Source organism: Prionailurus bengalensis, chromosome B1 (genome assembly GCF_016509475.1).
Source record: "Prionailurus bengalensis isolate Pbe53 chromosome B1, Fcat_Pben_1.1_paternal_pri, whole genome shotgun sequence".
Taxonomy (NCBI): domain Eukaryota; kingdom Metazoa; phylum Chordata; class Mammalia; order Carnivora; family Felidae; genus Prionailurus; species Prionailurus bengalensis.
This window is the reverse complement of record NC_057344.1, coordinates 114,089,172-114,116,980: the sequence shown is the minus strand read 5'-3', so window position 1 is coordinate 114,116,980 and position 27,809 is coordinate 114,089,172. Positions and strand designations below refer to the sequence as shown.

The following is a 27,809-nucleotide window of genomic DNA, read 5'->3' as shown; positions in this document are numbered from 1 at the left end:
TCGCCATGCTTAGGCTCTTTACCCCCATGCTGGCCGCCCTCTGCCTGACTGACCTCCAGCCGCCTTTGAAGTCAGACTCCCCACCTTGGGCCAGTCTTCTCCCCCTCCACAATTGCCCTTTTCAGGAGAAATACTTAGATTGAAGAAGCGTCATGAGTTCCAAGCAGGAAAAATAAAATTACATCTGTACCTGACACGCAATGGTGAAACTACAGAACCCAAATGCAGAAAGACCAAAGAAAATCTCACAGAAAATCTTAAAGTTACAGAAGATGTTTTAATTGAAGCCAGAAAGCAAAAGAATATCTTCAAAGTTTTGAGGGGAGATAAAAATCAACCTGGAACATTATGTTCAGTAAACTATCATTTCAACAAAATAGAGGCTGAGAGACTAAAAGGTTGTTACTGAAAGTTCTTTTGTGGAAGAATACAATTGAACATGTGAGAAAACAGGATGTAAGAAGTGAAGAGCAAAATAGGAAACATACAGATGAATCTAAGAAACAATCACTATGTAAAACAGTAGTCACAATAACAATGTAGGGTTGCTTTTTATTTTTTTTTTAAACGTTTATTTTTGAGAGAGAGAGAGGCAGAGTGCAAGTGGATGAGGAACAGAGAGAGAGGGAGACACAGAATCCGAAGCAGGCTCCAGGCTATGAGCTGTCAGCATAGACCCCAGCACAGGGCTCGAACCCATGAACCGTGAGATCATGACCTGAGCCAAAGTTGGATGCTCAACCTACTGAGCCAACCGGGCACCCCACAACAATGTAGGGTTTCTAAAAAATAAAGCAGAACTAATTGCCACTTTAATAATAATTATGATTGATACAATCTAAATCCTTGTTGTTCAGCATCAGGGTAGAGAAGTTAACTTTACACATTAACCAAGTAAGAATGTCGCAGAATGTAAATGGCAAACATTAAAGGGTCAGGGGAAAAAAACATATACTTTCAAATCAATAGAGAAAAGTAAAGGAATATTTTTTTAAAAATTAGTTATTAGAATACAAGAAGGAAGCAAAGGAAAATCAAGAGAAAGAGAAAACACAAAAAAGGATGGCAGATACCCATAATTATCTGAGCTAACAATAAATGTAAACAGATTAAACTCAATTGTGAAAAGGACAGAAATCGCCCGTTAACAACATAGACTAAGGATTCGACTACCCATACAAACGATCTCATTGAAAACAGTACTGAAAGTTATACTGAGCAGAATCTAGTATTTTTTGATACTAAAAAAAAAGAATAAGAATGCAGAAGAAATATTGAACAAGGAAATGAGTAAAATACAAGAATAGAAGTGAATAAAACTTTATATTTCAAACCCTGTTGTATGCACCTCTTACTGTGGAATGTGTGGCACAGGCAAGTACGCTCCTCGGTTAGATCATTGTTTTGCTTTGAAGCTTGTCCTTGGGTTTGTTAGAGTTTGACCCTGTGGTACATCATGGTTAGCACCTCACACTGAGCTCTTGAGCTTTCGTGATTTCGTGATTTCTTTTTGCTTCTTTGTACTCCCCTCACCCCCCCCCGCCCCCGCACAAATCAAACTAATACATAGTATCTCATTTTTTATGAACCGCTCTGACTTGTCTCTAGATTACATTTTAAATCTGCCTAACAAAAATTGCATGTTGTAGCACACAACGGGGCAGTTATCTTAATTAGCGCTTGAGTCTCAGGTACCACATGAATCATTAATGTTAAAATAAATTTTTCTTTTTGATTTGGATTGTCCAAGAGTAGTTTATACATGTTTGAAACAGAACAGAAAGAGAAGTAATGCATACAGCATTTGGCTAATAACCAGCAATAACTTCCACATATTGAGTTGAGTAGCTCAGCAAGACCACGTTTATATCCCTTGAGAGCACTTGGCATTTAAGCAGGTCTTTCCTTCATTGTCTGAACTGAACTCAGCAGGATCCCTGAAATTATATTCATGTGTGTGTGTGTGTGTGTGTGTGTGTGTGTGTGTATTTTCATTCCTTTCTTCCTTTCCTCGGTTCTCTTCTTTCCTTTTTTCATTTCAACAAGGAAAAACTTTTGGGAGCAAATAATGAAGGACTACAACCCATATAGAAGATATTAGACGAATTTGCTTGTCTGTTACCAAACACGTTGACATGTTGAAATCTTAGAGTATATTGGCTTAAAAGTACATTATTTACAGTTAAAAAATTGGTTTTGGCATCATTGTATGAATGCAGTTTCTTAATATTTGTGATAGAAGTACTTAATATTTTTTCTCTTATTAGGTCACTTGTGCCGTGAAGCCTTTTTTATTTTACATGGGTTCCAATAGCATAGAGCTGGTTTTAACAAGTACTGTTTGTATCTTCCAAGGTCCCCTTCCTTGCACTTCATCTGGAAACAGAGCTCACTACTTCCCCTAGGTGTGGACACAGCAGAGGATAACCTGTGCCAGGTGCAGTTCCACATCCTGTTTCCCACACGGTGATGGTACTGCCCATGCAGTGAGGCAGTTTAAAGAACGGGGGCTCCTAACTGCTTGTTTTGCTCATTTATTAACAGACTTTAGACAGATTACCTAACCTCCTTGTGTTCAAGTATTCTTTTTTTTTTTTTTAATTTTTTTTTTTCAACGTTTATTTATTTTGGGGACAGAGAGAGACAGAGCATGAACGGGGGAGGGGCAGAGAGAGAGGGAGACACAGAATCGGAAACAGGCTCCAGGCTCTTAGCCATCAGCCCTGAGCCTGACGCGGGGCTCGAACTCACGGACCGCGAGATCATGACCTGGCTGAAGTCGGACGCTTAACCGACTGCGCCACCCAGGCGCCCCTCAAGTATTCTTAAAATATGGGAAACGATGTGCACGTGGATGTTTATAGCAGCTTTATTTATAATTGCCAAATCTTAGAAGCATTCAAGATACCCTTCGGTAAGTTAGTGGATAAATTGTGGTATATCCAGACAATGGAATATTATTCAGCACTAAAATGAAATAAGCAACATGGACAATAATATTAAAATCATCAAACTTGGGGCATCTGGGTGGCTCAGCTGAGTAAGTGTCTGACTCCAGCTCAGGTCATGATCTCAGTTTGTGAGTTCGAGCCCTGTATTGGGCTCTGTGCTGACAGCTTGGAGCCTAGAGTCTGCTTTGGATATTTCTTTCTCTCTTTCTCTCTCTCTCTTTCTCTCTCTCTCTTTCTCTCTCTCTCTCTCTCTCTCTGTCTCTCTGTCTCTGTCCCTCCCCTGCTTACACTCTGTTTCTGTCTCTCAAAAATGAGTAAACATTAAAAAAAATTTTTTTTAAATCATCCAGCTTGCTGAGAGACTATATCTTAATTATTCCTACCCCCTAAAAGAAATGGTAATTATGTGATCGGTGCTATTAATATGGCAATCATATTACAGTATATAAATGTATCAAATCAACATGTCATATACCTGTAATGTACACAATGCTGTGTATCAAATACGTTTCAATAAAAGACTTAAAAAAGCTATCAAGCCATGAGAAGTAGAACCACCTCAAGTGCATATGCTAAGTGAAAGAAGCCAATCTGAAGGCTACTTACTGTACGATTCTAACTGTACGACCACGTTCTGGAAAAGGTGAAACTGGAGGCAGTAGAAGGATCAGTGGTTGCCAGAGGTTGCAGGGGAGAGAGGGAGGCAGAGCACATGGGATTTTTAGGGCAGTGAAATTATTGGGTGAGATGCTGCGGTGGTGAGCACAAGTCACTAAGCACATGTTAAAACTTGTAGAATATACAGCCAAGAGTGAACCCTAATGTAAACTGTGGACTTTGGGTGGAAATGATGTATCAGTGTAGGCTCACAGATTGTAACAAATGTACCACTCCGGTACTGGATGTTGATATTGGGGGAACTGGTGGGTAGGGTGAGAACTCTCTGTACACTGCTCAATTTGCTGTTCTAAAATTGATCTAAAATATAAAGTCTGTTTTTGAAAACGGGAGGGAGGGCCATGCTGGATTAGCCCCCACAGGCTCTTGTTTACCAACCTGTGTATCAACTCCTGTTCTCTAGTCGCTTCCTATTATATCAGTGCTAAGCTAATTTTCTCGATAAATTGAGTGATAAATACATTTGAGTGGAAAAAGGATGGGAAGTAATAGTACATCTCTCATATCGTTGCTGGAAAGATTAGGAGACTGCATGTAAAACTTTGAGCTATACAAAGAGGGTGAGAAGAATATTCGAGATGGAGAACAGCATGTACTACATTCCTGAGATCTGAGAAGCTTGTGTTCTAGGATTGAGAGATAACCAGTAGGATTAGAGTAAGGCAAGCAAGGAAGAGAGGGATGAGATGAGACATGCAGTGTCTAAGTCATATAGCATCACATTGGCCATGATAAGCTTTTATTTTGTTGAAGCCTAAAGGGCAGCCATTGAAAAATTTTAAGCAGTGGAATGGGGTCATTCTATTTAAAGATCACCTTTGTTGCTTTGAGGAGGGCAGCTTGGAGGAGAGAAAGGGGGGAAGTAAGTAACCAAGTTTGGAAACTATTACAGTAGATCATGCTTGGCCTGGACCAGAGCATTAGCAAAAAAAAAAAAAAAAGTGGATAAACTATGCAGGTTGAAGGGTTCGGTTGATGGAATTCATGGCATCAAGAATGATTCCTGGGTTTGACTTGAGCAGCTAGCAAGATGGTGGGTCAGTTACTGCAGGGAGAGGGTGGACCCAGAGGAAGAGATTTCAGGGGGAAATCAAGTTTTGTTCTGGATAAATCTAGTTTCAGATGTATGTGGTGATGTAAGGGGAAATGTTAGTCCAACATTTGGATGTCCTAGGCTGAACCTGGGGAGAGGTCTGCCTAGAGAGTTGAGGGACTAGAGATAGAAGCCTGCTGGTAGTATGTTAAAGAGTGAATGGGAGTTGAGGATGAGGCGGCGTAGACAAGCTGGAAAGGTTTGGCTGAAGAGAGCATGTGAATGGGGCAGCAACCAGAGGTCTATGTGGTTAGTGGAGGGTCTGGAACTTTTTAAAGAGGAGAGAGAGCAGAGCATATTTACCTACCACATCTGTAGTGTGAGAGTGGTAGAGGGAGTTAAGATTTTGAGAAAGTCTGAGATGTAGAAGATGGAGAGCATCTGAGGAGGGCTTGGCCTGTGGGGAGGAAGGTCACTTGATTGCAAGAGAAGGGAAGGAAGTGATAGTAAAACTAGAGTTCTGTAGTTTTTACGGCAGGAAGATGAGGGAGTTTAGAGTATGAGTTGGCCGTGGAAGGTAGGTACACTGGGCAGGGCTTTCCAGGCAGGGATGGTAAAAAGGGCAAAGGCAAGGAAGCATGCCACAGTGTGCAGGAGTCAGGAAACGGCAGTACTTGCGCACGTCTGGAATCGAGGGTTGGGAAGCGGGCGGTGTGGTGATGGTAAGGTGAGACTGGAGAACCGGACAACAGTCAGCTCATGGAAAGTTTTCTTGGGAACAGTTTCTCTTTGTAATAGAAAAATAGAGGTTCTTAAATCTAGAAATAGTTTGACTTTATATGACTTCAGAAGATTGGAATAGGTCTTAATGTGGAATGGATTGGTGGGAGGGCCAGTTAGGAAGCTGCTGCAGAGACCTGGGTGAGATGACATGGACCTGAATGAGGGCGGTGGAGGTAGAGACCGGGGGAGAGGATGGCTTTGGCAACTCCGTGTGAACTAGAGCCAGTAGACCTTAGTGGCAGTTCAGCTGTAACTGCTGGTCTACCAGCTGATTTTATGGACTATTGTTGTTTAGGATAGCCCTCAGTCCTCTAGTTCTAATAGCCGGTCAGTAGTGGTGTGAGTTCATCAAGGAATAGAGGAGAGGAGCAGCGCTATGGAGGAACAAGGAAGCTCAGTTTAGGAGATACTGAGCTTGAGATACCAGTGGGCTGTCCCAATGAGGACATCTGGTGAGCCTCCAACAGGAATCTCGTTGCTCCCGGGACACCCGATGTGATGTGTCTGTTATTGTTTGATTCTGAACCTTAGGAAGATTTGCTTGTTTGGGGTTCAGACTACTATTAATTTGGTACTGAGTAAAACAACATGAAGCAAAGAAAATATTTCCAAAAAGAAAATTGATAATACATTATCAGGATTCCAAAACTATTACTGCCTCATGATCTAATCATACTGCACTCTAAAGAAAAAAATGCAAACAAAGATTTATGTGCAAAGATGTTTAGAATCAGTTTAGCCGCAATGGTGGAAAATTGAATACGATACATAGATAATAAATTGGAAGGCATACATTGGTATTAACTGTGGTAATTCTAATTTTTTTTTTCAACGTTTACTTATTTTTGGGACAGAGAGAGACAGAGCATGAACGGGGGAGGGGCAGAGAGAGAGGGAGACACAGAATCGGAAACAGGCTCCAGGCTCCGAGCCATCAGCCCAGAGCCCGACGCGGGGCTCGAACTCACGGACCACGAGATCGTGACCTGGTTGAAGTCGGACGCTTAACCGACTGCGCCACCCAGGCGCCCCTAACTGTGGTAATTCTAGATGATGGGTTTTTGGTGACTTTTCTTTTTGTGCATCTGTGATGTGTAGATTTTCTAAAATGAGCATGCATTCCTTTCTGATGAGGAAAAATCTATAGAAATAGTGTATAAAATGGAACTGTCCAACAGTAGGTAAATAGTAAATTTTGGCACACCCATAGGATAAGTGGTTATAGAGCATTTAAAATTTTGTTTATGAAAAATTTTTGAGGTAGGTGAATGCTTATAAAACATTAATGATCAGCTCTCTGTGGACTACGATTACATGAGTGTCTGTATCTGTAGAAAGGCTGGAATAAAAAGCCAGGGGGTGGTGGGATTGTAGATGCTTGTCTTCTATTTCTCAAGTTGCCACAATTTTCTTTTCTTACATTTCTTTTTGTCTTTTTTTTAAATTTTCTAGTTTTTAAAGGGCTTTTTACTGCTTTTTTTCTACTTTCCTTGAAAAATGTTGTTTTTTTTTTCCCCTACCACATTAGAAACTGTAGATTGAGTGGTTTCCTTTAAGTGTTTAACGTACACATGTAATTATAACTTTTTAAACAAAGTCTTACGTTTTCATTGTCTTTGCCCTCCTCCTGAATTGGACAAGGATCTTCACATGTTCTAAGAATCCATTCATTGTAACACACCCAACCTTGTTTAGTTTTCCACTCATTTTAACATCAAAAGATGGTTTAAAATTTCTTAAAATGAGTTGTTTATTTACTACCATATTTTATAGCTTTGGTGTTTGTATCAATTTCCTAGGGCTTCCATAACAGATTGGGTGACTTAAACAACAGCTTTGTTTTCTTACAGTTCTGGAAGCCAAAAGTCTGAAGGAAAGGTGTTGGCAAGTTTGGTTTCTTCTGAGGCCACTCTCCTTGGATTGTAAATGGCCATTTTCTCATGGTGTCCTCACAGGGTCTTTCCTCTGTGTGTGCACATGTCTGTGTCTGAATCTCCTCTTATAAGGACACCAGTTATACTGGATTAGCGCCCACACTCATGTCCTCATTTTGACTTTAGTACCTCTTTAAAATACATTTATATTCTTAGGTCCTGGACATTAGGACTTCAACATGAATTTGTGGGTTTGAGGGAAGACATGACACAATTCAGCCCATTAATGGTGTTCTCTTGCATTCTGCTTCCATCTGGGTTTAGTTCCATTCTTCCTGAAGAAGTTCTTTAATAAAGATGTATAGGAGAGAAACTGTCATCTCTGTATATCTGAAAGCTCTTCATTTCTTTCAAACCTTAGTAAATATTCCTGAGGATAGTGTTCTGGGTTGATGGTTATTTTCCCTTAGCACGTTAGAGATATTCATATGTTTATTTAACGTACTTATTGAGCCCCTAGATTGTGTGTCAGGTGCTGGGGATACATACAGCCATAAACTGGACCACCTCCCTGTCTGTGCCCAGGGAGCATGCCCTCTAGTGGGAGGAAAGGGAATAGCATTTGTACAGGTTGTCATTTCTCTAGGGTAAACAGCTACGGGTGGAGTTGTTGGGTCACCCAAAAAACTGCCAGAAGTTTTCCAGAATGGTTGTGCCATTTTACATTCTTGCCAGTAATGTGTGAAAATTAATTCCTTTTTAAAGTGTCTGTATCCTTCTGTGCTGTGCCTGGTGAAATATTGCCTAGCTCATTAGTTTTCTATTGATTTTATCCAGTCTAATATTTTTCTAGTCCATTAATCTGGCTTTCTGACACATATGTAGAGTTATTTTTCTGTTTCCAGAAATCCTAATGAGTTGATCATAGTTTCTCGTTTTATTTCTATTAGTTTAGTATGATAATTTTTTTTTGTTGATTTTTCTGGAAGCTAATTCTCCCTTTTATCTCTTTGAAGACCCTAAATATAATTTACATTAAAGTCTGTTTTGGATGACTCTCATTTTTATTTTCCATAAATGGAATTAATCTTCAAAGTAAATTTGTTGGTTCTTTCTTAGCATTTAATTTCTCATAAATTAGAATTTTGGATTATAGACTCTAGGAGTTTATTTTTCATTCTGTACTCACCCCTTCTGGCTAGTAATTTTACATTGCTTAAAATTGGGATCCTATGGCCAGAGCCCAGAATCGGCTCTTAAATTGCCATCTTAACATCCCTGTCCTGGAATGTTGCAGCGTTATTGGAGATTCCACAGATCAAGTCATTAGATTATTCGAAGGCTTAGGGCACCTGGGTGGCTCAGTCAGTTAAGTGTCCAACTCTTGATTTCAGCTCAGGTCATGATTTCAGGGTCATAAGATCGAGACCCCACATCGGGTTCCATGCTTTGCATGGAGCCTGCTTAATATTCTCTCCCTCCCCCTCTGCCCCTCCCCTGCTCCCTCTCACTATCAAAAAAAAAAATAATAATAATAAGTAAATAAATATCACTGGAAGGCATGCCATGGGTTGCCTTTAGTTCCTTCTACCCTAAAAGAGTCAAACTCTCAGGTACTTCTTACAATTTTCAGAAAAAAAGGTAAAAATATGACTGTCACAGAGTTATAAAAATGAACACATATTAAAGAATTTACTTAACTCTAATGAAGTAAAGGAACCAGGCAGATGTCATATTCAGCCAAAAGGAAGAATGAAAAGTGCACAAAATTAGATTTTAGATTAGATTATTAGGAAAAAATAATTTTAAAATGAATTGCAGTTAGAGAGAAAACTGGTGAGGGGTGTGTGTGAGTAGTCAATTGGATCACTACCAGATTGGACAAAATTTATATACTTATCCGTTAATTACCTGTGGTTTACAGATAGTTGTGGAATGGCTCCAAACCGGTACAAGGGCCAGAGTGTCTTAACTTGAAAAAGTGTGCTGTAGACAATGTACATTTTTCTGTTGAAACACTTTCTTCCATAGGACCCAGAATCTAGCTGACTATCCACTTGGGCCTCGCTTGTCACATTGTGTTTCTGTCTTGTTTTTGGTACAAGGAGATATGTATGATGGTTTTGAGTAGAACAGAGGGGTCCCTTAAGTGTGAATTTATACCACCATCTTGAATGGAAACTGCATCTTGATTTTATTAACAGTAATAAAGATAATCTAAAATATGGCAGAGCTCCAGAAAAAGTCTAATCTTGTTAATTGACCCCAACACATGCTCATTATATATCTTCTTTCTGTTAACGCCTGCGCCCATTTACTTGAAGGCTCAAACAAACCTCTCCCATATTAATGATTCCCTTTTGTCCTCTTCAAACTAGAGCTGTCTCCTCTTTCTCATAACCCATGTCTTCCTGCACCCTGTGCCTGTCAAAGATCAGGGGAGCTGGTATATCTTGAAGCTTGGATTCCAGCTTGTTCTAACTGCAAAGCCTGTGTTCTGTCCAGGAGACCATCACCTTGCAGGAAGATTTAAAGAAGAAACGGCTTTTGAGCTGGACCTTGAGGGAATGACAGGATTTGCTAGGCAGAAGTGGATAAAGAAGGCACTTTAATGATAAGTCCACGACTCTTGGCTTGTTTCACTGCGGCCTAAGTTCGTGCTGTAAGAGAACAGTACGTGATAAAGCTGTGGAGGTGGGTTGGTCCACGCTGCCCTTGCTGAACTCATAAACTGTACCTTATACTTTGTTTCCCTTAATCTTTATACCAGCTCTACAAGGTAGAGAATTCCCACCTAACCCTTGAGAAAACCAAAGCAGAAGTTAGCCCTGTAACTTCTGTGATCTCCCAGCTGTTAAGTGGCTGAATTGACTTTAGGATCCCAGTTTTTGCACATCCAGGGCCACTGTTCTTTCTACTTTACATAGGCTGTTGAAGTCTAAGGAGTTTTCAGCAGGTTGCAAAGTGATTAGAATTATATTTAGGAAAAACACATACTGAAGAGAAGCCCGAGTCCTCTTTTGTCATGATACTGAGTGTCCTTTGAAGGCAGTAACCCTTGACCCAGCACTAAACACTTGGTATTCAAAATGATTTTGTGCAGCAATTTCACATAGTTCCCTGAAAGCCATGGAGGGTCCCCTAGAGCTCAGCTACTCAGACTCTGAGCGTAATCTTCACACCCTTACTTCAGACCTACTAGATCAGGAATCCCAGGGTGAAGTCCAGGAATCTGTGTTTCTAGCAAGCCCTATCTTCTTAACAACAGATGGTATTGGAATATTCAGGTGATTCTTTAAAAAAAATTTTTTTTTAACTCTCTTCCTTATTTTTTCCTTTACTACTTCTTTCCTTTTTTCACTTTCATTTTTCCCGCCAACACTTTCTTTTTTATTAAAAATTTAAAAATGTTTGTTTCTTTCTGAAAAAGAGACAGAGTGTAAGTGGGGGAGGGGCAGAGAGAGAGGGAGACACAGAACCCGAAGCAGGCTCCAGGCTCTGAGCTGTCAGCACAGAGCCCGATGCGAGTCTCGAACTCACGAACCGAGAGATCACGGTCAAGCAGCCGAAGTCGGATGCTTAACCAACTGAGCCACCCAGGCACCTGCTCTTTTTAAAAATTTTTAATGTTTATTTATTTTGAGAGCAAGTGAGCACATGGGCAGGGGAGGGACAGAGAGAGGGAGAGGGAGAATCCCAAGCAGGCTCCACACTGTCAGCACAGAGCCAGACGCAGGGCTCAGTCTCACAAGCGGTGAAATCGTGACCTGAGCTGAAATAAAGAGTTGGATTCTTAACCCACTGAGCCACCCAGGCTCCCCTATTCAGGTGATTCTTAGAGGCATACACATGCTTGAGAAAGCCTTGGTATTTTTCTCTGGCTGCTCTGCCTTTCAGCATTTCCTAGGTGACAAGTGGTTGCCTCTAAAATGATTTCCTCCATAGTAGACCAGAAACTTCATCAGCACATTAAGTGATAATGGGTACTTTCTGATCAGGAATTATCACTGACATCTAGGAACCTGACTCATAGACTGTCTGGCTTTATACAGACCCTAGCATAAAATTTAGTATGTAAAAGTGGTCATCTATAGAAAAAAGTCTGGACAGATACATGCCAAATCACTGTTAGAAAATTATCCATGGCGCTTGTGGAAGAATGGTAAGGTAGACTTTATTCAGGGAGACCACAGCAGTGGGGTTTTGCAGTGGGGGGAGAGATGGGCTCAAGTCTGAATACAACAAGGAAAAAAAACGGGAATTTATTTCCAAGGAGCAAGGTGGGGTGGCAGTAGGAGCAGTGGATGGAAAGTTACTACCAGGATAGGGTAATTCTGTGCTAACCTGACCTACCAGGATTCTTGCTGAAGCCTGACTAGAATGATCAGATAATGCCAATACCTGGGGGATTGTGGGGAATGAGGAATTTGATTAGATATTGAAGGGGGGAGGATTCTGGCTAAACTGACGGGATTCTTGCTAAAACTGGGTTCTTAGAGGACATGCCCAAGGATGGGGCTCCATCAGGCTTAGAGGAGCTGGACTAAAGTTTAGTCAAGAAGAGAGTCTTTATCACCACTAACAGCGATGATCTCTGGGGGAAGTTGTGGGATGGTGCAGAGGTAAGGGAAAGGCTTTTAATTTTTATGCCCTACATTTTTATTAGACTTTTATACATAGAGAATCATATCCTTAAATGCATTTATATTACTTTTTTTTTTTTTTAACACTTATTTATTTTTGAGAGACAGAGCACAAGCAGGGGAGGGGCAGAGAGAGAGGGAGACACAGAATCTGAAGCAGGCTCCATGCTCTGAGCTGTAAGCACAGAGCCTGACGTGGGGCTCGAACACATGAATTGTGAGGTTGTGACCCGAGCCGAAGTTGGAGGCTTAACTGAATGAGCCACCCAGGCGCCTCTATATCGTTAAATATTTTTAAAGAAGTATTTTGGTAGAGAATTGTGATATGTTTTCAAGTGGATATATTTTTCTTAGTTTCTTATATTTTAACTAAAAGTAGTAGGAAACAAAAAAACAGTAGTACAACATCCATTATGCAAACTTGGAAAACTTCTGCATATCTTTACTCATTGAGAGCTACATCTGTTTTAAGAAATAATCAGATTTTTTTTCTTTTTCATTGTAGTTATTTTTAGAAATAAAATTCAAATGAAGTCTTAATATGACAGATATCTTGTTGTAACTAATAGCCTGTGTTGTGTTAATACTAGAAATATGTATTTGGGTTTTTTTAATGTTTATTTTTGAGAGAGCATGCAGCGGGGGGAGGGGCAGAGAGAGAGGGAGACAGAATCTGAAGCAGGCTCCTCACTGTCAGCAGAGCCCAACACGGGGCTCAAACTCATGAACCTGAGGTCATGACCTGAGCTGAAGTCTGACACTTAACCAGCTGAGCCACCCAGGCACCCCTAATACCAGAAATATATATTTGAATGTTTTGTTTCACTTACTGAGAACTTTGTTTTGATTTTGAGCATAATGGAACATCATTTGAGTCACTCATTGTTTCATTTTTCATAGCAGTGAGCACATTTTTAACTACCTGATTTAACAGTGCCGACTCGCATAAATGAAGGGTTGGAAATCCAATTTGGAAAAGAATTCTTCATTGCATAGTTACTGGAAAACTTATTGCTAGTAAACTCTTCACAAGGTGATACAATAAAAAACAAAACAAAACAAAACTGGATGTTGTGACCATGGTACTAATTCTTCTGGAACAGGTTCTTTTGCCTGTGAACCAGTTTTTCAGTGCCCTTTCTTTCTACTAACTACCACAGTGTCTTTGTGCACATAGTGCACCATGATGTCATCTGGCCTTCCTTTGGGTCCAGTACAATTGTAAACACAAGCACCAATGCTAAAACATGTTCCATAGAAAAGTGGCCATTTAGATGTTTTAGGACCAGCCATTCTATCAGGTAGAACTTTCTGTGATGATGGAAATGTTCTGTTTCGGTGCTAGCATGGTAGCCGCTAGGCACACGGAGCTCTCGAGCACTTGAAATGTGCAAAGATACTGACAAACTGAATTTTTAGTGATAATTTTAATTTTAATGGTCACATGTGGCTAGTGCCTACCATATGGGACAAGAAAGCAGTCAGAAAGGTGTAGTGAGCTTCTCCAAGGGTTTATCTGGGAAGCTGAAGTTTTTATCATGCTGGTCCCGTAAGGTTAAAAAAAAAATCTTCTGGTAAAGACACTTATTTCAACTTTCCCACTTTTTCTAAAAGAAGAAATAATCTTTCTTACAGGTTTTGTGTGTGAAGCTGTGTGGAAATCTAAAATACAGTCAATCACATCTTTATAGTACAGTGGTGCCCCCTGATGGTAAGCTTTCTTATCACTTTTTTGATTCCTACGCTAAGGTGTTTCCATTTTTCCAAATAAAAGAAGTATGGGTTTTGAACAAAAAGGACTTTCTTATGCCCCTCCATGTTCTCCCCGCCCCACCCTTAGTTCAGTTCCTCCCTCTTTGCTGCCATAATGTCTCTGATGTCTTTTGGCAAACTCCCACCCCATCGATCTTAGGATTTATAGATGAATTAGAAACAGTTTCTGCCTTGAAGAACTTAACTCTTCACCTGGCAAGACTTTAAGCAGATAATTATAATAAAATGTTATAGAATGCTAGAGAATATGTAAATTGGAGTATAATGAAGGCCCTATAGTACCTTATTACAGGAATTCAGAGGGTTATGAATTCCATATTTAAGCGTTCCTATAGAATCTTGTATTCTAAAGTTGTTTTTTAAAAACTAAATTTTACCTATTCCTGTATTCCTACTTTTTTTTCCTTAACAGAAATAACCATTAATTATAGACATGGCCTTCCCTTGATAACCCTTACTTTGCCATCCAGAAAAGAGCGTTGTCAATTTGTGGTCAAACCAATGTTATCAACAGTTGGTTCATTCCTTCGGGACCTACAAAATGAAGATAAAGGTGTCAAAACTGCAGCCATCTTGACGGCAGGTATATATATATTTTTTCAACTTGTCTTTTTTTCTTCTTCTGAACCATTGTTTTGTTTCTGTTCTAGATAGTTGATTCTTTAATTCATTATATAATAAATGGTTGACCTTTATTGTGTCCATTTTTGTATATCTGTGATACAAAAAATTAACTCTGTTGAATAAAAAATTAATGGGATAAGTTTAATGTACGTTTTAGTTACTTATTTCATAAACTTAGGCCAAAGGTTTTTTCTGAGAAAATTTTAATGACACAGAGGCTACAAATAGAGATAAATGACCAAATTTTCATTTATATTTTATTGTAGTGTTACATGCTCAGAATAAACATATTAAAGTGTTAATGATTACTGTTGCAGTTTTGAAAAGGAAATAAATATTCTTCCCTCTCCAAGTTCAGAACCAAATAAGGTATAGATATAGAAGTTGGAAAAATAGAAATTAAGAATTTATTTACTCAACAGATTGAGCATCTAACATATGCCAGGTAATGTGCTAGGTGCCAGAGGCAAAGAACAATAGAGATTAAAAAAAAAAAACAAAAACAAAAAACACAAAACCTCCTGCTCTTATTGAGGTTGTATTTTAAGAGGAGAAAGAAAAAGATAAAGAAGTAAAGTATGCAGTATGTCAGATAATGAATATTGCCAAGCAAAAGCAGAGCGGGGGACAGTGGTGGGGAGGGAGGTACTCTCCAGCGGGGGAGCGTAGTATGGTGGTAGGTGCCCACGAATGGGGGGTGTGGGGGAGTGTGGTGGAGGGGGAGATGCTCACAGAGTGGGGGGCTGTGTGCTGTGGCAGGAGGTGCTTTCAGAGTGTGGGGCTGGTGGGGAGGTATGGGGAGGAGATGCTCTAGGGGAGGTGGGGTTCCGGGGGTGGGGAGGGTGCCCGCTAAGTCACCCTGGAGGGAAGACCTGGAAGGGAAGAGGGAGCTGTGTAGATGGGGGAGGTTTGGCTGGCCGAGGCCCCGTTGTGGGAGCCAGCCTTACTGTGACTGCAAAGGAGGCAGCTGGGTGGAGGTAAGATCAGAGGGACGAAAGCTTTTTTATCGGCTGTTGTAAGGACTTTGGATTTAACTGGAAGGGGAGCTTTCTTCCTGATGAAACCAGGATTAGAGAATAAGGTTTGTAGTCCTGTGGCCACTGTGACCTAATACTTCATCCCTGAACTAGACTGAACCGTCACGGGAGCCCTGAACACCCATGGACCTTCACTACAGGGCCAATGCGCCTGCCTTCCTAAGCTCCTGAGAGCAGGCAGGTGTGAGCCCAGTGGGGCACTGAGCACAGTACTCGCCTGGTAGTATGTACCCCGTAAGCACCCCGTGAGTGAATGATACAAGCGAGGTGAAAGCAGTGAGTGACGTGTATACCCTGCTTGTTTCTGAAAAACTAAGTAGCTTCGAAACATAAAACACAAAGGAAAAGACTGGAGATCTTAGAGAAAAATGTCTCTTTGGACTGAGTGAAAACACTGTATTGGGGTTTAAATCGATACTTGCCCAAGAATAGGTGAGAAATGCAAGGCTGCATCATTAGCCCCTTCAAAGTGTTTTTTTTTGCATCAGTCTTTTGCTGTTCCTGTATTAGTATAAAGGATAATGTAGTACTTCAACTGAGAAACCATACTCAGGTGATTTCTTTTTATAGTCCTATTTTAAGGAGCAGGTTTGAAGTCATTTAAATGTAAATTTTTAAATGACACTTGCAAAGTCACATAAAATGGTTGGTGCTTTACTGATCTTTAGAAAAAAAAAAAAGAGGCTGTGTGGGTGGAATTTGCCTGCATTTAATTTGGGCTTGAAAAGAGTGTTCGAAGCTTGTCACAGTTTTGCCCATAGTGTGGGTTGAATTATTTGGCAATTCCTGGGAAAATGATGTCACCCCAGCTGATGAACAGGAACCCAAACAGCCAAATTCGAGGAACAGACCCAGGTGCAAACTGACTCGCTGCCTTCTAGAACAAAAGAACTACAGAGAGCCAGACTGGAGGCAGACAGCCGGGTTCTTCCCAATTTTACAAGCAGCATTACTGTTGTCATGCATATCAACGTAGCTGAAATAGCTTTGGTTGAATGTAGCCAGGCAAATGCCACGCTAGAAGATACATGTCCTGGACTTTATATCACTTCTATGTGGACTGTTCTAAAGGGAGAAACCCCTACCCAGCGCCAGTTTTTTGCTTTCTTAAAACCTGGATTACATTAAAGGTCAAAAATATAATACAAACTAGGCTATATGAGAAGTTATGCAAAGCACGCTGAGGTTAAAATTTTCCAAGAGATTTTTTTTTCTTCTGAATTGTTCCTAGGATATTTGAAATTACTGTTAGAATCTTTCCTACCACTTTCTAACTCCATAAAATAAACTGCACACAAGCAGATTACCCTTTAGGTTTGATTATGTTTATTCCCGTCCCTAGCACCCCCATCCCCTAGAAGCTTTGCCTCTATTCACCTTTCCCCAGCTAGAACAGCAGGGAGCCCTGTGTGGTAATGGTTGGCAGTGTATTTGGCCACCTAGTTTTAACAAATCAGTCGCCTCTAGTAATTTAAAAGTAGGCTTTTAAATGCTACCTGTGTGCCTTACACATTCCAGTCAGGGGCACAGCTGTATGTAGCAGATAATGGACTCTGGCTGAGCAGAGGAAGGTGTCAGCTCTGGAGATTGGCATTTGACAGAAAGCCAGGCTCAGAAGAAGGCAGGAACCGAGGGAGGATGTGAGCAAAATCCAAGTTAGCCTAAGATCCACCTGATAGGCTCCACTCATCTGCACCCCCACCCCCCATGACACCTCCTGTGCTCTGGCTTTGCTGTGAAGAGTTTCCATCTCCCCTGAATCTTCACATGACCTTGGCAGAGACAGTCTCGCCAGGAACATCCACCTGGATCCCAGCTTCCCTGACAGTGAGAAAAGGGAGCACCTGCCTGCTCTGGCTGTCTAGTGTACTCAGAGGTAGAGCAAGAAGGGAGGATTCCCACCCCCCACCCCATGGGAACAGTATTGGGTATTAGCCTCCCAAAAAGAAAATGTCCACTACTGTATTGTAAGGACCTGGGTTAGTATTTTTCTATATGTTGGAAAATGGTTCTTATGTTCTAAAACAAGGACGTAATTTTGCTTTGTGTATTTTCTTTCAGATGGCCGTGAAATTCCAGCTACCACTTTAATGGAAATTTTGCTAATGAATGATTTTAAACTTGTCATTAACAAAATAACATATGATGTTCAGTGCCCTAAGAAAGGTAAGAAACACGACTATGCAACTGTCTTAACATTTCCCTTTAGTGGTGGGACTTTTACAGGGAGTAAGCCTAAGAATCTTTTAAATTAACCAAATGACCAAGAAGGCTTTGGAGAACTGATGCCTAAGGTTTTCTAGCAGGGGTATGAATGATCAGTAGAAGTTGCCCAGCAGGGCTTTTAGTCTCATATACTGTTTTTACACTTCTGAAACTTCACTTTAGGGTCTTGAAATGCTTAATCTGAAATTAAGGCTTAGAAGTAGGCCTGAAAATCATGAATCTAAGTGTGTATTGTACAATGCTTAACTCTTTTCTTAAAAAAAGAGACTTGTTTTTATTTTTTGTTTTTTGTTTTTTTTAGAGTAGTTTTAGGTTTGTCAGCAAGATTGAGTGATTAGTATACAGTTCCCATATTCTCTCTGGCCCCTGCCCCATAGCCCTCCCCACTATCAAGCACCAGAGTGGTATATTTGTTATATATATCATATATATAATATCATTATTACTCAAAGTTCATAGTTGACATTAGGGGTCACTCTTGGGTTTTGAAAAATGTATAATGACATATATCTACTATTATAGTCTCATCTAGAGTAATTCCACTACCCAAAGTCCTCCGTGATCTGCCTGTTCATCCCTCCCTCCCCCCTAACCTCTGGCAACCAGTAATCTTTTTACTGTCTCCATAGTTTTGTCTTTTTTTTTAGAATGTTCTGTAGTGGGTATCATATAGTATATAGCATTTGCAAGTTTTTGTGTGTACATAAGTTTTCAGTTCATTTGGGTAAACAGCAAGAAACATGATTGCTGGATTGTATGTTAAGAGTATGTTTAGTTTTGTAAGAAACTGACAAAGTTTCTTCTAAAATGGCTGTACCATTTTGCATGCCCATCCAGCAGTGAGAGTTCCTGCTGTTCACATCCGTGACAACCTTTATGGTTGTCAGTGTCTGGGTTTTGGCCATTCTCCTGAGTGTGTAATGATGGTAGCTTATATTTTTAACTTGACTTGCCTAATGGCATATGATTTCACATGCTTACTGTATTCTCTGGTGAGGTGTCTGTTCAAGTCTTTGGCCCATTTTTAAAGCAGGTTGTCCATTTTTTAAATTGTTGATTTAAGACTGCTTCGCATATTTTGGGTAACAATTCATTAGCAGATCTCTCTTTTGCAAATATTTTTTCCCCAGCCTGTGGCTTGTCTTCTCATTCTCTTGGCATTGTCTTTTGTAGGGCAGAAGTTTTAATTTAATGAAGTCCAGTATATCATTTATTTCTTTTATGGTTTGTGCCTTTGGTACATGTAAAAAGTCATCACCATACCCAGAGGCATCTAGGTTTTTCCCAATGTTCTAGGAGTTGTATAGTTTTGCATTTTGAATTAATTTTTGTGAAGGGTATAAGGTCTGAATCTAGATTCTTTTTGTTTGTTTTTGCATGTGAATGTCTAGTTCTTCCAGCACCATTTGTTGAAAAGACTGCCTTTGCTCTATCGTATTGCCTTTGCTCCATCGTATTGCCTTTGCTCCTTGGTCAGAGATCAGTTGACTATATTTATGTGGGTCTGTTTCTGGGCTCTGTATTTGATTCCATTGATCTGTTTGTTCTTTTACCAATACCATGCTGTCTTGACTCCTGTAGCTTTATAGTAAGCCTTGGAATCGAGGAGTGTCAGTTCTCTGATTTTATTCTTCTTCCATACCAAGTTGGCCATTCTCAGTCTTCTGACCTTAGAATCAGTTTGTTGGTATCCACAAAATATCTTGCTGAGATCTTGATTGGGACTGTGTTGAATGTGTAGATGAAGTTGGGAAGAACTAATATTGTGTCAGTATGGAGTCCTACTTCCCGTGAATGTGGACTAGGTCTTGATTTATTAAACTCTTCTTTGATGTCTTTCACAAGAGTTTTATAGTTTTCCTCATAAAGATTTTGATCATAACTTTTACATTTATACCTAAGTATTTCAGTTTTTTAGGTGGTGATGTAAATGGTAATGTGTTTTTAATTTCCAGATTCCACTAGTTGATGTATGATAAAGTGATTGACTTTTATATCATAACCTTGTATCCTGCAGCTTTGCTATAATTGCTTTTTAGATCCAGCAGTTTTGTTTTGTCGATTCTTTCAGATTTTCTATGTAGACTATCAGGTCATCTGCAAACAAAGACACTTTTATTTCTTCACAATCTGTTCATTTTTTATATCCTTTTTTTATTTACTTGCATTAGCAAGAACTTACAGTGTGATTTTGAAAAAAGTAGTGAGAGGAGACCCCTTGCTTTTTTCCTGGTCTTACCAGGAAAGCTTCAAGTCTCTCACCAATAAATATGATGTTAGATGTTTTTATCAAGTTGAGGAAGTCTCCCTCTATTCCTACTTTGCTAGGGTTTTCATCATGAATAGGAATTGGATTTTGTCAAATGCTTTTCTGCATTTACTGGTATGACCATGTGACTTTTCTTTAGCTTATTGGTGTGATGGATTGCTTTAATTGAAAAGTTGAACCAACTTTCCATTTCTGTAATAAATCCCATTTGATCATGGTGTATAATTGTTTTTATACATTGTTGGATTCAACTTAATATTTTGTTGAGGATTTTTGCATCTTTGTTTATGAGCGATATTGGTCTTTAATGTTCTTGTAATGTCTTTGTTCGATTTTTGCATTAGGGTAATTGCCACATGGAATGAGTTAGGAATTATTCCCTCTGCTTCTATCTCCTGGAAAGGATTGTAGAGGATTAGTATAATTTCTTACTTAAATGTTGAGTAGAATTTGAGTAGAATTCACCAGTGAACCTATCTGGGCCTAGTGCTTTGCATTTTTAAAGGTTATTATTGATTCAATTTTAAAATAGATACAGGCCTATTCAGATTGTCTAGTAGTTCTTGTGTGTGTTTTGGCAGATTGTGTCTTTCAGCGAATGGGTCCATTTAATCTGGGTTATTAAATTTGCAAGCAAGGAGTTATTCATAGTTTCCTTTATTATCCTTTGAATGTTCCTGGGATCCATAATGATGTCCTATTTTTCATTTCTGATATTAGTAATTTGTGTCTTCTCTTTTTTTTGTTGGCCTGGCTAGGATTTTATCAAATTTATTGGTTTCTTCAAAGATATAGCTTTTAGTTTCATTGATTTTCTTTATTGATTATCTGTTCTCAATTTCATTGATTTCTGCTTTGATTTTTATTTCTTCTGCTTACATTGCATTTCATTTGCTTTTTTTCCAAGTGGAAACTTTGGATTAGTGATTTTAGGTGTTTCTTCTTTTCTAATATATGCATTCAGTGCTATAAATTTCCCTCTGAGTACTGCTTTGTTTCATCCTACAAATTTTGGTAAGTTGTGTTTTCATATTCATGTAGTTCAAAATATTGTCTAATTTTTCTTTATTTTTTCTTGGACCCGTGTATTATTTAGAAGTGTGTTAATTGCCAAATATTTTGAGATTTTCTAGCCATCTTTTTGATTTCTATTTGAATTGCGTTGTGGTCTGAGAGCATATATTGTACGATTTATATTCTTTTGCATTTGTTTTGGATATGGCCCCAAGTGAGGCTTATCTTGGTGAATGTTCAATGTGAGCTTGAGAAGAATGTGTATTTTCTGTTTTAGGATGAAATAGTCTATAGATGTTAATTCTATCTGTATGATTGATAGTACTGTTGAGTTTAGCTGTGTCCTTGATGATTTTTTTGTTGGCTAGATTGCTCCATATCTAATAGGTATTAAAGATTCCAACTATTACTGGATTTCTTATCTCCTTGTGGTTCTGTCAGTTTCATATTTTGACACTTTGTTGTTAATTACTAAGCATTAAGGGTTGCTGTGTTTTCTTAGTGACTCTGTTATGTAATTATGTAATGCCTTTTTTATCCACGACAACTTTCCTTACTCTGAAGTCTGCTGTGTCTGAAATTAACATAGCTACTCCAGCTTTCTTTTTCCTTTATACACGTATATGTATATATATAAAACTTATATCCTATAATAGTTTCATTTAAATATATATAATTAAAATTTGTGTCCTATAATATATATTAGTTTCAGGTGTACAGCGTAATGATTTAGTATTATATATATTGCAAAATGATCACGGTAACAAGTCTAAGTTAATATCCGTCCATACACCGTTGTTGTTTTTCTTCCAGCTTGCTTTTGATTAGTTTTAGCATGATACATCTTCCTTCCTCCTTACACGTCTTTGGGTCGCCTGGGTGGCTCAGTTGGTTGGGCGTCTGACTTCAGCTCAGGTCATGATCTCCCCATCCGTGAATTCGAGCCCCGCGTCAGGGTCTGTGCTGACAGCTCAGAGACTGAAGCCTGCTTCGGATTCTGTGTCTGCCTCTCTTTCTGCCCCTTCCCCACTCGCACTCTGTCTCTCTTTCTCGAAAAAAGAAACAGAAAAAAGAAATACGTGTCTTTATATTTAAAGAGGATTTCTTGTAGACAACCTGTAGTTGGGCCTTTGTTTTTGTTTTAAAAAAAATTTTTTTAGGGGCACCTGGGTGGCTCAGTTGGTTAAGTGTCCGACTTCAGCTCAGGTCATGATCTCATGGTTTGTGGGTTTGAGCCCTGCGTTGGGCTCTGTGCTGACAGCTCAGAGCCTGGAGCCTGCTTCGGATTCTGTGTCTCCTTCTCTCTCTGCCCCTCTCCCACTCATGCTCTGTTTCTCTCTCTCAAAATAAACATTAAAAAAAGTTTCAATTTAAAAAAATGTTTATTTAATGTTTGTTCATTTTGAGAGAGAGAGAATATGCACGTGAGTGGGGGAGGGAGAGAGGGAGAGAGAGAGAATCCCAAGCAGGCTCCGTGTTGTTAGCGCAGAGCCCAATAAGGGGCTTGATCCCAGGACTGTGAGATCATGACTTGAGCCACAGTCAAGAGTCAGACGCTTAATGGACTGAGCCACCCAGGTGCCCCAGGCCTTGTTTTTTAATCTAGTCGAATCTGTCTTTTAACTGGTGATTTAGCCCATTGATATTTAAAAGTGATTATTGCTATATTTGATTAATATCTGTCATATTTTTATTGTCTATTTTTTGACCCTTTATTCTTAATTTTGTCTTCCAGTCTTTGTCTGCCTTTCGTGGTTTTAGTTGAGCATTTTATGATTCCATTTTCTTTTGTAGCATATCAGTGATGCCTTTTTACTTTTTTTAATGGTTGCCCTAGATTTTGCAATATACATTTACAATTAATCCAAGTCCTCTTTCTTCCTTTCCTTTCCTTTCCTTTCCTTTCCTTTCCTTTCCTTTCCTTTCCTTTCCTTTCCTTTCCTCTTTTTTCTTTTCTTTTCTATTCTATTCTATTCTATTCTATTCTATTCTATTCTATTCTATTCTATTCTATTCTATAAGTAATCTCTGTCCCCACTATGGAGCTTGAATTTACAACTCCCGATTTTCACACTCTACAGACTGAGCCAGCCAGGAGCCCTTAAATCCACTTTCAAATAACACTAGATACACTGTTTCACAGGCATTACAAGTACCTTGTAATAATCATGTATTTCTAATTCTTTCTTCCCATCCCTTGTCATTCATTTCACTCATATATAAGCTGTAATCATTGAGTATATTTTTACTGCTATTATTTTGAACGGACTGTTTGGTAGACCAATTAATAAGAGAAAGGAAAAATAAATTTTAATTTTATCTTCCCTTATTCCTCCTTTAATGTTGAATTCCTTTATTTGTATAGATCTAGGTTTCTGACCTAATATCATCTTCTTTCCCTTTTAACACTTCTTGCAAGGTAGGTCTACTGGCAACAAATTCTCACAATTTTTGTTTGAGAAAGTCTTCATTTCTCCTTCACTTTTGAAGGATAATTTGGTGAGATACAGAATTCCAGGTTTGTGTGTTTTTTCTCGTGTGCACACAAAACGAACACCCTTTTTAGAATTTCCAAAAGAACAGAAGAGAGTTTTATTCCCGTCCGAGTTAGGACAGCTGCCTGGGTTACATAGCAGAGGGAGCTCTGGCGGAAGAATGTTTGGTGCAGGGTTATTTACATTGTTGGGGTTTTTTTTTGTTTTTTTTTTTTTTTTTTACATAAAACGTTGCAAATCATTAGACAAAGGACATTTCAGAAAGTTGTTGACCTTATCTTAAGTTTCTAGTATATGTGGGGCTGTAGGACTTTCATGTTAGGGGAAACAGGGAAGTTTCTTCCTTTTTCTTTTGTGTTCAGAATGGTCTTTTCGGCTCATTTTCTTTAACGAAGCAGATGTACGATGTGTGCTCAGGGCAGAAATAGAGCCCTTGCTTTGAGGTTTTGCCGAGTTATTTTGACCTTGGTAAACATCAGAGTATTGGGCCCAAGACATTAAGTTAAAGATTTCCTTTATCACTCAACACGAAGTTTTTGTTTCCTTCCTGCTTATATAGTTTCTGGGAGAAGTCCGATGTAATTTTTATTTTTGCTCTTCTGTAGGTAAGGTGAACACCTTTCCTCGGGTTCCTTTCAAAGTTTTTTTCTATATCTTTGGTTTTTACCTTGCCTTACAATTTTTTGTTGAAAGCCAGACACGATGTGTTGGGTGGTAGAAACTGAAGCATGTACGTCTTTCGTGTGAGGTTTTACGTGTCTCTGGCTAAGAGATGGTTTACTGTTTACTGTAGCTGGAGGTATCAGAGGCTTGAGTTTCTTCTAGTGTCCTTGTTTTTCTCTTCCCTGTTGCCTTTGAGTTTCCCTAGAAATTCTTTCTTAGGGTCTGTGCCTTGCACAGCATTGTAGCCCTGTTGACGTGGTGGAAAGGTATTGGGGGTGGGTGGAGTAGCCTTCTATAAACTTAAGATTGAATCTCTGGTATTTTATTGGGCTGCAGTTCCTAGGCTGCAACCTTCAGAAGAGTTTCTTGGCCTTTTTATTTTTTCCTTCCCGTATGTGTGAAAGGAAGGCTAGATTGAGCGGGAGTTGGCTCATGACCCTTCTTCCAAGCAAGATAAGGCTCTGGTAGAGTCTGTGCTGTGGGCAGAGTAGTGCTCAGCGCTGTTTCAGAATGTTTCTTTTTCCCTTCTCCCTGCTCTGAGCACCAGGTTATGTGTGATCTCTGACCTTCACTATGGGAACCTGGTGGGGCTCCTGGAGGTAACACTCATAAATGTGTGTGAGTTTTTATTTCTCAAACCCGTCAGCATTGAGCCTCCGGTAATTCACCAGTTGTGGCTTTTTTTTTTGTTTTGTTTTTTTAATGTTTGTTTATTTCGAGAGAGCACTCAAGTGGGGAGAGGAATTAGAGGGAGAAATCTTTTTTTTTTTTTTTTTTTACTGTTTTATTTTTATTTTTTGAATTTATATCCAACTTAGTTAACATATAGTGTAATAATGGTTTCAGGACTAGAATTTAGTGATTCATCACTTACATATAATACCCAGTGCTCATCCCAACAAGTGCCCTCCTTAATGGTTCTCACCAATTTAGCCCACCCCCCAACCCAACACTCCTCCAGAAACCTGTTTGTTCTCTGTATTTAAAAGTCTATTATGGTTTGTCTCCCTGTTTTTATATTATTTTTGCTTCCCTTCCCTTATTCATCTGTTTTGTATCTTAAATTCCTCATATGAGTGAAGTCATATATTTTTCTCTGACTGACTTCGCTTAGCATAATACCGTCTAGTTCTATCGATATGGTTGCAAATGGCAAGATTTCATTCTTCTCTCCTTTGTGTGTGTGTGTGTGTGTGTATACACACACACACACACACACACACACACACCCCCCACATCTTTTTTATCCATTCATCCATCGATGGACACTTGGGCTCTTTCCATACTTTGGCTATTGTTGATAGTGCTGCTATAAACATTGGGGTGCATGTGCCCCTTCGAAACAGCACACCTGTATCCCTTGGATAAATGCTTAGTAGTGCAATTGCTGGGTTGTAGGGTAGTTCTATTTTTAATTTTTTGAGGAACCTCCATATTTCTTTCCAGAATGGTGGTAGCACCAGTTTGTATTCCCACCAGCAGTTGCAAAAGGGCTCCTCTTAGGGAGAGAGAATCTTCAGCAGGTTTCATGTTCAGTACAGAGCCAGATGCAGGGCTCCATTCCACAACCCTGAGATCCTGACCTGAGCCAAAATCAAGAGTCAGACCCTTGACCAACGGAGCCACCCAGGTGCCCCTACCATTATGTTTAAGTGTTCCTGCCAGTATTGGCTTCAGAGACTTCTGTTCTGGGTAAGCTGTGACCACAGACTCTTGAGCACAGAAGGAGGGAATTAATAAATCTCTGCCTTAATAAATAGATGACAAAAACAGATCAATAAATAAGGGAAGGCTCTTGTTTATAGTTAGAGTGCTAAGTGCTGACTGGTAAATGTGGGAGTGCTGCTGGAATCAAAAAGTCATCATATTATAGCCAGATTCTCTAAATTCTGCATCAGCCAAGAATTAGTAGGTGTGAGTGAGAGTGGGAAGGTGGGGGGAGGGGATTTAGATTAAAAAAATGCTAATAACAACAAAAAAATGAGAGTAAGTCACAAGGACACAGGAGGCTGTCACTAATCATTTTCTAATACAGTTTCAACACCTTGGCTCCCATGTCCTTGTGACTTGCCCCCATTAAAAAAAATTTTTTTTAATGTCTATTTATTTTTGAAAGAGAGAGAGTACAAGTGGGGATGGGGGGTACTGAGAGAGAGAGAGAGAGAGAGAGAGAGACAGAATTTGAAGTAGGCTCCAGTCTCTGAGCTGTCAGCACAGAGCCCCTACGTGGAGCTTGAACCCACGAGTCATGAGATCATGACCTGAGCCAAAGTGGGACACTTAACCAACTGAGCCACCCTCAGGCTGAGCACCCTGAGCACCCTAGGCACCCCACCCCCATTTGTATTTCAAGCTTTCTGGTATAACTAGATGATCTAGGCTGATCTTGTACCCCAGCATCGGTGTCAGCCATTTCTCTGAAGATTCGTTGAAGAAAAATATATATTTAAAAAAATTTTAATGGTATGTTTGAAAAGTTTATGGGATTTGCAAATACAAACTAGTATAGAGAAATTAAAATGAATCTGTCATTTCAACAATTGTGAACTTCCTTGTGTTAATTCTTTTTAAAGATCAGGGCAGTATTTAACTCCAAAGAGAGAAGGATGGCAAAAGTTGAGAAATACGAAAGTGGAAATTTCGTGTCCAGTGAGTTGCCAGCACTCTGAAAGGTCTTCCGCTTTCTGGGTTGAGTATTTGAGAGCACAAGTGGAAATAAGTGTTTTCAGGGCATCTCTTTGTTCTACTTGACCTTCCCTCCTGCAAACCCCAACATGTCACATAGACTTTAGGTCCAAGTAGACTAAATTATGGCCTCCCTCCTGCCAGCCCATTGGGAGGAGAGCTCTCTGCCTGCCTGGAGGGGCTGTTTGCTGGGATTGAGCTCTGGGGGCAGGGCCGACCTTGGAAGTGTGAGGCCTGGTGCCCCACATCTCTTTGCCCTCGGGTTTACCGGCTGTCTCACTGAACATCGAATCCGACTTAGTCTCACCGTGTGAATTAAACTAACGGGCACAGTGGGTACGGTTGGAAGGAAAATGATAGAGGAATTATGCTGGATTTATAGAAAATTAAGTTTGTAAAGTTATCAGTTTGGGATTTCAATGTATTTGAATTCCATTTCTTTTCTAAAGCATTAGCAAATTTGGATTTGAAAATTCAGGATATGAAAATGAAACCCACATTCACGACACATACAAAAGGAATAAAGAGCTTCTGAAGAAAAAAGAATAATAGTCTCTTATTTTTGGTTTTTGTTAGGAGATGCCACAGAGAAATGTTTAAATTGGTAATACAGCATACGAATTCTTTGGTGCCATTTCTGAAAGACTGTCGCTTGTCATTGGACTCAGATGAACATTTTGTGTTACTCGACAGACTCTCTCTTTGACCAAACTTTGGTCAGGCTCCTCTGAGCCCTCTTCTTGACTAGACCTCAAGCTCGGCCTATAAAAATTGCAGATTGTCTACACAAATGATTCTGTTCTCCCCAAATACCCCGCCACTCCTCCCACCCTGAGAGACTTGAACAAACACCAGCATAGTTTCTAACAACTTAAGCCCGTATCCCTAGGGTTATGACTACAGCCCTCTTAAAATGCTTGCATGAGAAAGCGCAACAGTGCCCGGAGAACTCCCTGTTTGCTCAGGGAAAACCTGGCGATAGGCAGATCGGTCCCTGAACCCCCTCTTCTAGCAGTTACTTGAGAAAGTTTGAAATCCTTTCTCTACACCTTGGAAGTGTA

The 27,809-nt window shown here is 39.7% G+C and overlaps 1 protein-coding gene across 5 annotated transcripts in view; it reads left to right on the top strand.

The window, feature by feature from the left end:
* Positions 1–27,809, top strand: part of MCUB (mitochondrial calcium uniporter dominant negative subunit beta) — a 108,073-nt gene that overhangs the window by 57,399 nt on the left and 22,865 nt on the right. For all 5 annotated transcript variants that reach the window (XM_043570590.1, XM_043570573.1, XM_043570583.1 and 2 more), the window contains 3 exons: positions 13,598–13,673; positions 14,148–14,318; positions 17,458–17,562. In XM_043570590.1, coding sequence (XP_043426525.1) covers positions 13,598–13,673; positions 14,148–14,318; positions 17,458–17,562 — 352 coding nt within the window. The remainder of the gene's footprint in view (positions 1–13,597; positions 13,674–14,147; positions 14,319–17,457; positions 17,563–27,809) is intronic.